This window comes from Aethalodelphis obliquidens, unplaced genomic scaffold (assembly GCF_003676395.1).
Source record: "Aethalodelphis obliquidens isolate GAN/ISIS:26980383/991018 unplaced genomic scaffold, ASM367639v1 scaffold5, whole genome shotgun sequence".
NCBI lineage: Eukaryota > Metazoa > Chordata > Mammalia > Artiodactyla > Delphinidae > Aethalodelphis > Aethalodelphis obliquidens.
Genome location: NW_020837949.1, coordinates 1631998 through 1648568, shown reverse-complemented (window position 1 = coordinate 1648568; position 16571 = coordinate 1631998). Strand labels below are relative to the sequence as shown.

Genomic DNA, 16571 nt, shown 5'->3' with positions numbered 1-16571 from the left:
TGTCTTCCACAAAACCGGTCCCTGGTGCCGAAAAGGTTGGGGACCGCTGCTGTAACCAATAAGACTATCATTCAGAATTGAAGGAGAAATAATTCCCCAAGCAAGCAAAAGCTAAAAAAGTTAGTTCATTACCACTAAACTGGCTTAACAAGGGACTTCATTAAAGGGAAAAGAAAAGGCCACAACTAGAAACAAGAAAATTATGAAAGAAAAAAAATCTCACTGGTAAAGGCAAACATATAGTAAAGGTAGTGTCTCAACGACCTATAAAGCTAGTATGAAGGTTAAAAGACAAAACTGGTAAATATCATCTGTATCTAAAATAAATATTTAAGTGATATACAAAATAAAAAGATGTAAAATATGACATCAAAAACATAAAGTGTGGGGCTTCCCTGGTGGCGCAGTGGTTGAGAGTCCGCCTGCCGATGCAGGGGACATGTGTTCGTGCCCTGGTCTGGGAAGATCCCACGTGCCGCGGAGCGGCTGGGCCCATGAGCCATGGCCGCTGAGCCTGCGCTTCCGGAGCCTGTGCTCCGCAACGGGAGAGGCCACGGCAGTGAGGGGCCCGCGTACCGCAAAAAAAAAAAAACATAAAGTGTGATGGGGAGGGAGGGTGGGATGTAGTGCTTTTACAATGCACTCAAACTTATGCAACCGTCAACTTAAAATGGACTGCTATATACATAGCAGGTTGTTATATAGGAACATCATAGTATCCACAAACATAAAACCTGTGAAAGATACACAAAAACTAAAGAGAAGGGAATACAAACATAACACTAAATAAAGTCATGAAGTCACAAGGGAAGAGAACAAAAAAAGAAGAAGAATTATCAAAAAACCCAGAAAACAATGAACAAAATGGTAATAAATAAATACCTATCAATAATTATTTTAAATGTAAATGAACTAAATGCTCTAATCAAAAGACATATGGTGGCTGAATGAAAAAACACAAGACCCAAATATATGCTGCTTACTAGAAACTTACTTCAGATCTAAAGGCACACACAGGCTGAAGGTAAAGAGATGGAAAAAGATATTCCATGCAAACGGAAATGAAAGGGAAGCTAGAGTAGCAAAACACAAATTCAAAAAGACACATGCACCCCAAGGTTCACTGCAGCATTGTTTACAATAGCCAAGATATGGAAGCAACCTAAGTGTCCATCTATGGATGAATGGATAAAGAACATGTGATATATATATGTATGTGTATATACGTATATATATATATATATATACACATACATACAATGGAACATTAGTCAGCCATAAAAAAAAAACCTGAAATCTTGCCATTTGCAACACATGGATAGATCTAGAGGGTATCATGCTAAGTGAAATAAGTCCGACACAGAAACACAAATACCATATGATCTCACTTATATGTGGAATCTAAAAAACAAAACAAAACAATATGAAAATAGGCTCACAGATACAGAGAACAAACAGTGGTTGCTAAGAGGAGGGCAGTGGTAGGGTGGGTGAAATAGGTAAAGGGGATTAAGACGCACAAACCTCCAGTTATAAAAGAAATAAGCACCAGGGACATAATATGCAGCATAGGGAATATGGTCAATAACACTGTAGTAACTTTGTATCATGACAGATGGTCACTAGGCTTATCATGGGGATCAATTCAAAATGTATATAAATGTCAAATCACTATGTTGTACACCTGAAGCTAATATAATATTGTATGCCAACTATACTAAAATAATAAACAAATAAATAAATAAAAATTTAAGAAAAAATTTAGCCCTTGGGATTAGATTACCATGCCAAGGAAACAGGGAAGAGAACGAATATCAATATTTACTATCTACTGTGTAAAGATCTTTTCTTAAAAATATAATTTATTGAGATGAAATTCACACTGCATAAAATTAACTATTTTAAAGTAAATAACGCAGTGCATTTACTGCATTCACAATGTGTGTAAGCACCATCTCTATCTAACTGCAAACCATTTCCATCAGTTGAAAGTGAAAGCCCCTACCCATTAGCAGTTTCTCCTCACTACCCCTCCCCCCAGTCCCTGGCAACCACTAATCTACTTTCTGTCTCTATGAATCTTCCTCTTCTGGACACTTCATATAAGTGGAGCCATACACTATGTGACCTTTTGGGTCTGGCTTATTTCACTCAGCACAATGTTTTCAAGGTTCATCCACGCTGTAGCGTGTGTCAGTACTTCATTCCTTTTTCTTTTTTTGTTTAATTCTGGTAAAACGAGCATAACATAAACTTTACCACCTTAATCATTTTTAAGTATGCAGCTCAGAAGTGTTAAGTACCTTCACACTGTTGTACAACTAACGTCCCGAACTCTTTTCACCTTGCAAAACTGAAACTCTATTCTCATTAAAGAACAATTCTCCATTTTCCTGTCCCCCAGGCACTGGCACCCACCACTGCACTTGCTCTTTCTATGAATTAGATGACTCTAGGTGCCTCATATAAGTGGAATCATACAGTATTTGTCTTTTTGTGACTGGCTTATTTCACTTAGGCATCATTCCTTTTCACAGCTGAATGATATGACACTGTATGTAGGAACCACAATTTATTTATCCATTCATCTGTCAATGGATGCTTGGGTTGTTTCTATACTTTGCCTATTATCGTAAGGGTCTTTTAAAATAATACAACTAGCATACTTGGTAAAAAAAAAAGCTTGGAACATGGAAATAAAGGCAACCAGGATGGAAGCAGGACACCTAGAATATCCTGGTTCATCTATTCTGAGAATACAGTCCACATTCAACATGGTGGCATCCAATGACATCACAGATATTTATTAACTAGGGACTGTGAGAGATAAAAATACGCATAAAATTTGGTCTTGCCCTTTAAGAAATGTAAAGTCCCTTGAGAAAGTCAATCCACATAGGTACGTATACCACAAGGCTGAAACAAGAATCTGGTACACCTTCACATGCGACAGAGGATGCAACCTGGCCTAAGAGAGTGGAAGACTTGCACAGGCAGAGAAAGGTTGAGAGAAGACCATGGGAACAGTGTGAACCAATATGGGCCCGGAAATGGAAAAGTGCATTTGCAAATATCACATCAATTTTAGTCATGACTATTTACATGCTACAAACTCATTTTGTCCTACTGTGAAGCAATTTAACTTAGTAGTCCAGATGAACTAGCGTATGTGAATGTTAATACAAATTAAAATTAAATGAATGGTAATTATAATCACCGTCCAAGAACAAACATGAAGTGCTAATTTTAAAACAAGTGAAAGTTTAAGACCTCCAATGGATGGTAACTGCCTACTCTCTTCCTGGAGAAAATCTCCTGAGATGGGGCTTCCAGAGTATCGCTCAATATCACGTCCTCATTTGGAAAATTAAATACTTCCCTGGTTCTTTTGCTTTGGTTTCACTTCTTCCTCTACCCTCCTTAAAGAAAAGAACACCTGTTTAGAATCCACTTCATGAACATTCCCTCACAATGACATATTAAAATAAAATCATATACTCAGCTCTCTGCTTTGATGCTAAACAAGTCTGATTCTTTGCACTTTTTTTTTAATAAGGGAAATGGGAAGGCAGGGGTGAATATGAGAAATACTAACAAGATGAATATGAGGAGGGCCATTGGGTATTGGTACAGGAAGGTGGAGACATCTAACAAACTCCCCAGTTTCTAGCTCGGCATACTGAACAGAAAGTGCCTGAGGATGAAAGTACAAGGAAGGGAGAAAAGGAGAGAGGAGGGAGCGAGGGAAGGAGGGGGGGAAGGATGGAGGGACACACACACACACACACACGCACACGCATGTATGGGTCACACTGTGGAAATGACCAATGTGAGATGGCTGCAGGACAACACGTGGAGCACAGAGGCAGGGTTATCTGCTCCTAGCTCAGGGGTGGGTGGTGGGTTAGAGGTGTGCATCTGGGGACAAGTGTGTGGGTGAAGCGGAGGAGCAGTAGAAGAGACAGCTAAAGAACAGCCAGAGGAGAAGGAGAAAAAAGGGGAGTGGTGCCCAGATATTAAGAAAGAAGACATCTGTGAAGCAGGGTTACAAACAGCAAGTGCTACTGAGCAATTAAGATAAAAACAAAATCTACAGGACTGGGCAACTAGGAAGTCACTGGTGACCTGAGCAGGAAGAGATAATTAAGTATTTTGGTTTGAAATTCATTTTCAGCTGACTGAACTCCGATAAAAGAAATGAGTTCAAAACCTTTTCCTCTTTTAACTCCTATTGGATGGCTCACCGAAGTTAGGAGTCAAAGAAAAAACAAGAACGCCCATCAGAAACAAAGTAATACCCAGGTGAGAGTTTTAAACTTCCTTCAGAGCGCACCGTGTGCGTGCGTACACACATGCGCACGCGCGCGAGTATGTGTGTGTGTGCACACAGAAAAAGATTTTAAAAGTGACATATCAAATCGGTTCCTGGAAACTCTAAAGGGAGGATTGGTATTAAAAGTGGTGGTCAGTAGGGCCTCAAGATGGCAGAGGAGGAAGACGTGGAGATCACCTTCCTACCCACAGATACATCAAAAATACATCTACATGTGGAACAGCTCCTACAGAACACCTACTGAATGCTGGCAGAAGACCTCAGACTTCCCAAAAGGGTCTTGCTTGTCCGGCCGGCTGTCAGGCCTGAACCTCTGAGGTTGGAGAGCCGAGTTCAGGACACTGGACCACCAGAGACCTCCCAGCCCCACGTAATATGAATCGGCGACAGCTCTCCCAAACACCTCTGTCTCAACGCTAAGACCCAGCTCCACTCAACGAAGGCAAACTCAAGTGCTGGACACCACAGGCCAAACAACTAGCAAGACAGGAACACAACCCCACCCATTAGCAGAGAGGCTGCCTAAAATCATAATAAGTTCACAGACACCCCAAAACACACCACCGGACACGGTACTGCCGACCAGAAAGACAAGATCCAGCCTCATCCACCAGAACACAGGCACCAGTCCCCTCTACCAGTAAGCCTACACAACCCACTGAACCAACCTTCCCTGGACTTCCCTGGTGGCACAGTGATTAAGAATCCACCTGCCAATGCAGGGGCCATGGGTTCGAGCCCTGGTCTGGGAAGATCCCACATGCAATGAAGCAACCAAGCCCGTGCACAACTACTGAGCCTCTGCTCTAGAGCCCACGAGCCACAACTACTGAGGCTGCGTGCTGCAACTACCAAAGCCCGTGAGCGTAGAGCCCATGCTCTGCAACAAGAGAAGCCACTGCAGTGAGAAGCCCATGCACCGCAACAAAGAGTAGCTCCCGCTCGCCGCAACCAGAGAAAGCCCGCGTGCAGCAGTGAAGACCGAAGACAGCCAAAAACAAAATAATAAGTAAATGAATAATTTATTTAAAAAAAAAATCTTCCAACAAACAAAAGCCCAGGACCAGATGGCTTCACAGGGGAATTCTACCAAACATTTAGAAAAGAGCTAATGCCTATCCTTCTCAAACTCTGTCAAAATATAGCAGAGGGAAGAACAATCCCAAACTCATTCTACGTGTCTACCTACCATCACCCTGATACCAAAACCAGACAAAGATGTCACAAAAAAAAGAAAACTACAGGCCAATATCACTGATGAACATAGATGCAAAAATCCCCAACAAAATACTAGCAAACAGAATCCAACAGCACATTAAACGGATCATACACCATGATCAAGTGGGGTATATCCCAGGAATGCAAGGATTCTTCCATATACACAAATCAATCAATGTGATATACCATATTAACAAATCGAAGGATAAAAACCATCTGATCATCTCAATAGATGAAGAAAAAGCTTTCGACAAAATTCAACACCCATTTATGATAAAAACCTTCCAGGAAGTAGGCATAGAGGGAACTTACCTCAACATAATAGAGGCCATATGTGACAAACCCACAGCCAACATCGTTCTTAATGGTGAAAAACTGAAACCATTTCCTCTAAGATCAGGAACAAGACAAGGATACCCACTCTCACCACTATTATTCAACATAGTTTTGAAAGTTTTAGCCACAGCAATCAGAGAAGTAGAAGAAATAAAAGGAATCCAAATTGGAAAACAAGAAGTAACACTGTCACTGTTTGCAGATGACATGATACTATACATAGAGAATCCTAAAGATACTACCAGAAAAGTACTAGTGCTCATCAATGAATTTGGTAAAGTAGCAGGATACAAAAGTAATGCACAGAAATCTCTTGCACTCCTATACACAAATGATGAAAAATCTGAAAGAGAAATTGAGGAAACACTCCCATTTACCACTGCAACAAAAAAAATAAAATACCTAGGAATAAACCTACCTAAGGAGGCAAAAGACCTGTATGCAGAAAACTATAAGACATTGAAGAAAGAAATTAAAGATGATACAAACAGATGGAGAGATATACCATGTTCTTGAATTGGAGGAATCAACATTGTGAAAATAACTATACTACCCAAAGCAATCTACAGATTCAATGCAATCCCTATCAAACTACCACTGGCATTTTTCACAGAACTAGAACAAAATATTTCACAAGTTGTATGGAAACACAAAAGACCCCGAATAGCCAAAGCAATCTTGAGAAAGAAAAATGTAGCTGAAGGAATCAGGCTCCCTGACTTCAGACTATACTACAAAGCTACAGTCATCAAGACAGTATGGTACTAGCACAAAAGCAGAAATATAGAACAATGGAACAGGATAGAAAGCCCAGAGATAAACCTTATCTTTGATAAAGGAGGCAAGAATATACAATGGAGAAAAGACAGTCTCTTCAATAAGTGGTGCTGGGAAAACTGGACAGCAATGTGAATGAATGTGAATGAATGAAATCAGAACACTCCCTGACACCATACACAAAAATAAACTCAAAATGGATTAAAGACCTAAATGTAAGGCCAGACACTATAAAACTCCTAGAGGAAAACATAAGCAGAACACTCTATAACATAAATCACAGCAAGATCCTTTTTGACCCATCTCCTAGAGTAAGGGAAATAAAAACAAAAATAAACAAATGGGACCTAATGAAATTTAAAAGCTTTTGCACAGCAAAGGAAACCATAAACAAGACCAAAAGACAACCCTCAGAATGGGAGAGAATATTTGCAAATGAAGTGACTGACAAAGGATTAATCTCCAAATATACAAGCAGCTCATGCAGCTCAATCACAAAAACAAACAACCCAATCCAAAAATGGGCAGGCCTAATTAGACATTTCTCCAAAGATATACAGATTGCCAACAAACACATGAAAGGATGCTCAACATCACTAATCATTAGAGAAATGCAAATCAAAACTACAATGAGGTATCACCACACACCAGTCAGAATGGCCATCATCAAAAAATCTATAAACAGTAAATGCTGGAGAGGGTGTGGAGAAAAGGGAACCCTCTTGCACTGCTGGTGGGAATGTAAATTGGTACAGCCACCATGGAGAACAGTATGGAGCTTCCTTAAAAAATTAAAAATAGAACTTCCATATGACCCAGCAATCCCACTACCGGGCATATACCCTGAGAAAACCATAACTCAAAAACAGTCATGTACCACAGTGTTCATTGCAGCACTATTTACAATAGCCAGGACATGGAAGCAACCTAAGTGTCCTTCGACAGATGAAGGGATAAAGAAGATGTGGCACATATATACAATGAAATATTACTCAGCCATAAAAGGAAACGAAACTGAATTATTTGTAGTGAGGTGGATGGACCTAGAGTCTGTCGTACATAGTGAAGTCAGAAAGAGAAAAACAAATACCGTATACTAACACATATATATGGAATCTAAAAAAAAAATGGTTCTGACGAACCTAGGGGCAGGTCAGGAATAAAGATGCAGAGGTAGAGAATGGACTTGAGGACACGGGGAGTGGGAAGGGTAAGCTGGGACGAAGTGAGAGAGTGGCATTGACATATATACACTACCAAACGTAAAACAGATAGCTAGTGGGAAGCAGCCACATAGCACAGGGAGATCAGCTCAGTGTTTTGTGACCACCTGGACGGGTGGGATAGGGAGGGTGGGAGGGAGACGCAAGAGGGAGGGGATATGGGGATACATGTATACGTATAGCTGATTCACTTTGTTATATAGCAGAAACTAACACACCATTGTAAAGCAATTATACTCCAATAAAGATGTTAAAAAAATAAAGAAAAAAAAATAAAAGTGGTGGTCACAAGGAATTTGAGCCTCTGTCTTTAATATTCCTCATAATTAGAAGTTATTCATGTACATACTTAAAAATTAATTTAAAAATAAAATTTTCTATAAATAAGGAGATAATCTGTTAATCAGTCCCAGAGTTGGCCATGTACAGGTGTACTATTAACTATTCTCAGCCAGGTTGGGGGTCTTGATTCTTAATGTAAATAAGACCCTCACTGTAGTTTACGTTCTAGTTTTAATTGTAACATTTTAATTCTTAACATTAAAAAAATTATATCTTAAGGCTCCCTCCAACTAAATAATACTAACTGGAATTAATTTCATATGAAAAATATTTTATAACAAATCAAAACTTAAGGGAGTTGAATGTATGTCAACAGATGGCTAAGTTATTTAGAATATGTGGCCAACACGACATTTCCTCAGGCAAGAAGGACTATGTGCTCTGAAACAAGAACAGCAACAGAAGGACACGACAAGTGGACACTGGGAACGAGGGTGTTGAGGGAGTGAGCATTAGTGACTCTGTGACTTCTTCCAGACATCTGACACAGAATACTTTTTCTTTATAATTAAAAATCCTAACTAGATAAACAAATTTATTGGTCAGGTATAAGAACATTAGTAATCAATCAAAAGTTAATTTTACCACTCATTTATTACTCTCTGCAATATAACAGAATATAATTAAGTCATATACAATTTTTTTGTGGAGAAATTTTCAATACAGGGTTTAGAATTATTTTTACATCAAAGCCATAATTAGGAATATATATTAAGATTTATACTTCAATTTCACATTTGTCATGTCTAAGTATCATTTATTTCTGATTCACACTGGAGAGGGAAAGCTCAGGGTAAAGATTACTAGTGTATTTACAAACCCAAATAAAAACCTCTCCCGCAAAGGACCAGTTTTTAAACACAGTCCCTTCTTCAAGGAACAAAAGAGAATAATCCACTTTAAATTCTGCAAGATGATGGACTATATGGGACCCAGATGAGAAATACATGGAAATACTAAAAATAGATCCAAGCTGATTTGAAAGGTTAAGTGTTTTTTGTTTTAAGTGTATTAAAAAATACCTGCTTTTGGGCCTTGAATAATTTACAGAAAGAATTTCAGGATGAAAATACAACTAACTATAAAAATAACTTCAAAATGGAAATTAGTAAAAGTATTACGAAGTCTATTGGTTGCATCTGAGAAAATTTTTCCTGTTAAAGGAGATTTCAAACAAATAATAATGCAAAAACTGTCAATCTCTCAGTTGTTTCTTGATTAAGCATAACCAAGAACATGTCAGCAATCTCGCAAAATCTATTCTCACAAAATTCACTGCTGCTTTTAAAATATTTTGTTATAGAAATGTCTGGGCCTCTATAGATAATTTATTAGGTTTGAGCCTGTTCCATTTTCACTTTGTGAACCATCTCCTCTAATCACCTTGAGAGTCTATTATACCAAAGAGTAAACTGATTGCTAAAAATAAGGACATCATATCCCCCCAAATGTTGGATTTTTCAAAACTGAACACTAAACAGGCAGCAAAGCAACGTTTTGGAAAGCATATCCACTGACATGGCATCAGTTTTAAAAGGTCTTAAAGATTTCAAATAAAAAGTGTAATGCACAGATTCTTTGTGTTTCCAATGGACAACAAAACTATAATCGATATTAATTATATTTGGCTAAAAATACATAGCCAAGATGCTCCTCACAGCCTAATTCTTTGTGGCAAGTAATATGCTTGTAAAATCTACTTAGTGGTAATTTTTTAATTAGTATAAAATCTTCCATATTTAAATATAAGAAGCTATTTCAGAGGAATTCAGTAATAAATCTGTCATATCACACCAGGTATTCAAGTCTAAAGCTATAGTTTATACCAATGATGCAGCAATAGCAGTTGGCAAATTAAATTTTTTAAAAAACATTTTCATTTTTGAAGCAAAAATATCACCAAATTATTTTATACAGGATTCAATACACTTGCAATTTACAATTAAAGTTATAATCATCACTAAAAATTACTAAAATAAGAGAAAAACTGCACTTATACAGATAAATTATAATTTTCCTTGCTCCTTCATTTCTCATTTAACTGAGAACACTGGCTGAATTCACAGGAGCAAATGAGAGCACCCTAAGGGTCAGGACTTCCTTGTGAGAGGCAATGAGAAAGAGTGAAAAATTTCACAGCTTGGAATTTGGTTGCTAAATACATCCTCTATTCTAGTCTTATAAGCTTTTCAGCTAGTAAATCAAAATCCCGTTATACACTAGGATAATATTCATGACAATTCTCTATATTTTATCTTCTTAAAATCAAAGACTCAATTCTAAAGGGTTAATAGAGGCATTACAAAGTAACTCTCTAGTTTGCATTTCCCATAATACTAAAATAAAGCTTTTTCTTTTAGTCTAGAAATTTGCTTTTTTAATACTGTGAAAAGCCTCTATGAATCTGTTTAACGTATTTACTTCTTTTCATCTATTCAGTGCCACTGGGCATAACATGTAGTGCAGTGCGTGTTGATATTTTGCAAAGCACCACATGACTCACTGTACCCTAATGCACTCCATTAATCCTGTTTGGACAGCTGGGTCCAGGCATTTGTTAGCTGCATTTTAATTGTTCCATCTCTCTTTTTCTTCTTTTTATTTATCTCTATGGCAAACTACTCAGGAATTTAATTTGTTGATCTTCAAAAAGCACATTTTGCCATTAATTTGTTTTCTTTGTATTAAAACTGTACTCAGCATGTAATTTTCTTCCATAAAATCTATACATTACTATTAACAATTAATCTTAAATAACAGAGCACAGTGAATTTCATAAATGATAAAATGGTAGGTTGGCTATAATATCACAGAAATTATTTGTTGGACTGCCATAATACAAACGATCACAGTTAGCTACAAATCAGGTTACTAAAGTGTATATTTATGGCATTTTCAAGATTAGCACACTACAAGCAGATGTCAAAATGATAACAAGTCCTATAATGCAAACACAAAAGAAATAAGACCTCTAAGTAAATGAGCTTTGTATTAGTCTGTGCAACAGCGGTCCCTTCTACCTTTACATTTAGATTCCACTTGTATTAAAACATGAACTTCTCTGTAAGCATTATGAAGATGACCGCAAAGCTTATACCCTTCCTGGCACAGCCTGCATCCCCGACAGCTGTGGGCCTTGAATAAATAATGGAGGCCACATAAGCGCTAAAACAAAAGCAATTCAAAGTTACTTGCAATCTTTGTCATAAGCATGTTGCTAAGGTTGAATAATGGGATTTTTCTAATCATTTGTGAACACTCCAGTCAAAATCTAAGTCTAGAAAACAGAACAAAACTGCCTAGTGGAAATTTTTGTCTGAAATAATATTTAGCCAAGAACTGAGAATACAGTCTGCAACAGTGCTTTATAAAAGAAAAGAACACCAAATGAAGGAAGATTTATTCAACTATTTCAATGACAAAGTGGAAATATTTTACTTTTAAATGATGACCAAAATTCTCTGTGAATTGAAAAATTAAGAAAACTATATAAATGACAAGCCAGTAAAAAGCTGAAGAGCTAAAGGATGTCCTTTAAATCAGTGTGTGCTCTCCTAGATCTTACTGCTTTCAAGTCTATTCCCTGGACATAAAGCAGCTTAAAATAAGTGTTACATATTCTCAATTTTTTAAACCACATACTAAATTACACATTTTTTAAAACATTTCGCGTAGGAAAAAATTAGTTTAGTATTTTCTAGACATTAAATATTGTTTTTTTAAAAAAAATCACAGTTTCCTCACTAGAGGACTCCAAAGCTTAATTAGTCAATGAAAAAAATAAAGTCTGTTGTTTGGACAAGGACTATTTCTAAGTACTTGAAACAATAAGTAGTCTTTATTTGATAAAAGTACTTATTTTGGTACAGTTCTGTATATAAATGAATTACAGAAGTAAAGGCATAAAATAATGTGGGAGGGAATAATATATTTCAAAGAGTGATCTCTTTGAAAAACAGTTTAGAAACTACAACTTTAGCAAGAAGTTTGATACTTAAAAAGGTACTGACTTTAAATGAAAAGTTCTCATTTAAACTTACCCAGTGTTCTTGACATAACAGGCAGTGCGGAGCTCAAGACCAAGATTGACACACAATTCCCAATGATCTGATATGAGAAATCAGAAAGAATATTGGGCAGTTACACAGTATACGGATAAGTAAAATCCATTCACATTCTGACAAGTTACTGGACATTTCAGTTACCTACTGTTCTTTGCTAACTTCTGAATGATACAATTCAACATAGAAAATAAAGAGAATAGAAACTTTTCTACCAACATTTAAAGTTCTATCTGTGAGTTCTAGAAGATATTTACAGTACCTGACACAAATATAAAGTTATAGAACACAAATTACTTCACACCTCAGATAACGCAGTTTACATTATTGACTGAGGTTGATGATTTCAAAAAGGTTTGCCTAACAAGTAAAAATTAATATTTTTAATACTTCTGACTCTACTTTTAAAGCCAAGACTACTGCTCAAGATAGATAATATCTACTTCTAATATGTTTAACTATTATAAGATTTAATACCAAAAAGCTAGAAATCCAAAACACCTAAATTCTAGTAATTTTCACTGTATCCTATACTTATTCTTTCATATTAAGTAAGAGATGCTGAAAATATTACTTAGTACTTATGATTACTTAAACTAGATGCTAAGTATCTCAAGAAGCCATAGCATTTTAGATAAAGATATATAAAAATAACTTCTCCCCTTTAGAATAAGCTGAAAATATGGAATATATAATAAAAAAGAAAAGAAGCCAGCAGCTCTTGTTATTCTTCATTGTCAGCCTGTGGGAATATTTTACAAATGCAGTCACTATATAAGATAACAGCCTTTGTTATTCCAAAGCCAATGACATATTGTAGAAAGTCAAATTAGCCTCAGACTACAAAATGTTTCTGAATAGAACTCTTCCGTCTTGCTTTAATTATTCAAATTTGAAATACTTTGTCTCTACTACTTGTAGCAACTAAGTTCTTCAGATTTCAAACAAGTTCCCTGAAGTACAGTCAGCACAATCAAAGTTACTCATTAGCAATACGTTTTCTTTGTAGGAAAAAGAGTCCTTTCAGGAGCCGTCTATAGCTAGTTAACAAGCTCTGCGGTTCTATGCATTTACAAGTGAATGGATGCCATCCAAATTAAACAGAGCACATCCTTTTCCCACTCATTCAGCATTTTGAAAATCTTCCAGTGCGTGTGTTTACGCAACTTACAAACAAATACCTAGAACCGCAAATGAACCATTCACTGCGATTACTAAATAACACAGTCTGTCTTGGAAGGCAAAAGGGAGGCACAGTCACCTACGACTTTACCTTACCTTTGTCATCGTTGTGTCATCCTTCTTGGGAATAAAGTTTCCAAAAAATCGGAGGCTATAGAAACCAACAACAGAGGACACCATAAGATAGCTGTGAGAATCAAGGAAAAACTCTCCAAAGAATTGTTTCCTTAAGTTCTCAATTGTCTCCAAAATGTCTTAAGGCCGAAAGGAAAACCAAAACAAAACAAAATGCCACTTGGAGTGCTTGAGGAACACTGACTTGTTTTTTCTTCCAGGAGAGTGTCTTAGTAAATTACCACTGTCCCAGAAAACTAGACAGAAAACTTGTTAACAGACAGAAGTTCAGTTAAAGAAAGGATACAATATCAAAATGATTTCAAGTGCAGCTCCCACAAAACCAAAAGCAGAAAGAGAAGCATTTCCTATTCCAGGCCCCTGGGGGGAAAAAAAACACTTTTCAGAATTCAATGACACTATTATATTTGGTTTCCCTAAAATTGTTGTCTCATAAATATAGGACAGTTGAAATTAGGAATGTTTAATACCCTGGAGTAACATCTAGAGGTTCAAAGGAAAATAAAATGTGACGAGACTGAATTCATCAACTAATTCAACCACATGTTAACACTTTTAACAAGCTCAAAACATTTCTGATTTATCTCAAATGTAATTTAAGTTACTTATCAAAATGATATGATTATGCTTATTGTTAAATCCTAAATATTCTTGGAAGAAGTTTTTTAAAAATATAATAGTATAATAAGAATAGAACAAATAATTGAACACTGAGGTAACATATAAAGACTATATAATTAAAATATGTCAAAAGGAAGGTAAGCAAAGAAAGAAAGTGAATGCACATATCCTGTTACTACTCTTGAAAGTTTCCTTTCCCTAAATCTTCCTTGGGAATTCAGGGATTTAATTAACACAGATTTTCCAAATGCAATGCTATAAATTTTTTCCTAAACATCATACCTATTCTCAAAACCTATCTTTATCTAGAACTTAACAAAACAATAGAAAAAGTAATATTTATTAACGAGGCCAGACAGGCAAAAACTCATTTCTTACTGAAGTAGGAACAATGTTTTCAAAGCTTACTAATTAAAGAAACTCTCTGAATACAAACTACTACTGTGCTATCAGCTTCAATTACATCTAACAGATATACCAGGATAATTAAGAATATAAAGTCAGCTTAATAAAAAAATAAACCAATAAATAATATCACATATTATTTACACAATCTAATATAGGCATGAAGAAGTTACAATACCACAGAAATTTCATATATAAATAAGGTAATGGACAAAGAATTTATGAACTTTTGTCAATCTTTTGAAGAAAAAATGAATAATGCTAACAGAAAGCTTATTAACTGGGATGGAAAACACTTTGGAAATATTCTCTGTCTCAAGAGAAGGCCTACAGGCAAGATTAAGATGATCTGATTTATTTACACAATCATAAAAAGAGCATACCACATATAAGTCCTTCTGTACTATGCACGAAAGGAATGGTACAAAAATGTACCACAGGGCTTGGGCCTCACCTAGTATGTGGTATAAGAAAATGGGTTAAAAAATGGATAGAGGGCTTCCCTGGTGGCACAGGGGTTGAGAGTCCGCCTGCCGATGCAGGGACACGGGTTCGTGCCCCGGTCCGGGAAGATCCCACATGCCACGGAGCAGCTGGGCCCGTGAGCCATGGCCACTGAGCCTGAGCGCCCGGAGCCTGTGCTGCGCAACGGGAGAGGCCACAACAGTGAGAGGCCTGCGTACCACAAAAAAAAAAAAAAAAAAAAAAAAAAAAAGGATAGAAGTCAACACAGTAGTTGACTTCTGCTTGATCAATGGATTTCGGTCTAAACAAAAGACAACGACAAGGCTGTGGATGGAGGAGGACTGCTCACTGCTGTTTTTTGTTAGTGGAATGACAGACCTGAAGCAAGCTGGCAGGCTTGCAGTGGTGGAGAGGCCATGGCAGTGAGAGATGGCACAAGGTCCTGAAGAGGCTGGGGGCAGGGAGCTAAACTGAGAATACTGCTGAAAGAATTAGCTTCTGAAAGAAGAGGGTATCTTCATCTTTGACTGAAGGAAAGGAATTAAGATAAACATTGGCTTTTTTCTATGAGAGAAAAGGTGTATCGTGTGGTTCAGAGAGAGAAGCGGCATGTAGGGAAGCAAAATCTGCACCCCAAAAGGTGTCTCTCTGGCATAAGGATCATTTTAGGCTGATTGTTTTTAAGAAACAGAAGACTCGTAAGTCTTTCTTTTTAGCACCACCCCCACCTCACCCCTTAACTGCCTAAAAGAATTCAGATGAAGGGCCTGGTCCAGGCAGAGCACTATCACCAGAGACAGCTACAAAGAGTATATTGGCTGAGTGTGGTAGACGGAACCCACAAGACCTGGAGACCAAAGGCCTCTCTGGGTCCCCTCTGTTTACCAAACATATGCTTTCCATCTCCTTGTGAATTGCCTTCCTCCCGCCTGAAGTCCCAAGCTCCTACCCGCTTCTCCTTCTCTTAGATGGAATACAAGCCTCAATTGCCCAACCTGTCCTGGGGTCTCATTATTCTTACCGGGTTCCCACATACACGTAATTAAATTCTGTTTTCTCCTGTTAATCTGTCTCATGTAAATCTAATTCTTAGACCAGCCAGAAGATCCTAGAAAGGGTTAAGGAAAAATTTTTCCCTTCCCCAAAGCATGAAAAGTCTGGAAGAGTTTTGAAGTCATCTCTATGGGAGATGGCAAAGGTGCTAACTTCGAAAAGTGTAATAAAATGTCAAAACTTAAATGCTACTTTAAGTATCCAAAAGTTTATAGAGACACCTAGAAAAAGTATGCCATATATGAATATTTAGTGGAAACTACCTTCCATATGGAGAATATATTTAAATAGACTAATTGATGGAACTTAATAAAATCATGAATTTTTAAACAAGAGAAATAATTAAGTTAATTCATGAAAAGATGTATATCTGACTCTCCTCCAGCAACTGAACATTTTGACTCAAGTTCATAAAATGAC

The 16571-nt window shown here is 37.0% G+C and overlaps 1 protein-coding gene across 8 annotated transcripts in view; it reads right to left on the bottom strand.

Annotated features, from left to right (window-relative positions):
* The window catches only part of LMBR1 (limb development membrane protein 1), a 160728-nt gene that overhangs the window by 40430 nt on the left and 103727 nt on the right, over window positions 1-16571 (bottom strand). For 6 of the 8 annotated variants that reach the window (XM_027101379.1, XM_027101380.1, XM_027101378.1 and 3 more), the window contains 3 exons: window positions 13894-13967; window positions 13569-13659; window positions 12270-12336 (listed from right to left, as the gene is read on the bottom strand). In XM_027101379.1, the coding sequence (XP_026957180.1) occupies window positions 12270-12336; window positions 13569-13659; window positions 13894-13967 (232 nt within the window). Of the gene's footprint in view, window positions 1-8821; window positions 11395-12269; window positions 12337-13568; window positions 13660-13893; window positions 13968-16571 lie in introns of those variants that run through there. The other 2 variants (XM_027101381.1, XM_027101382.1) reach the window with 2 other exon arrangements.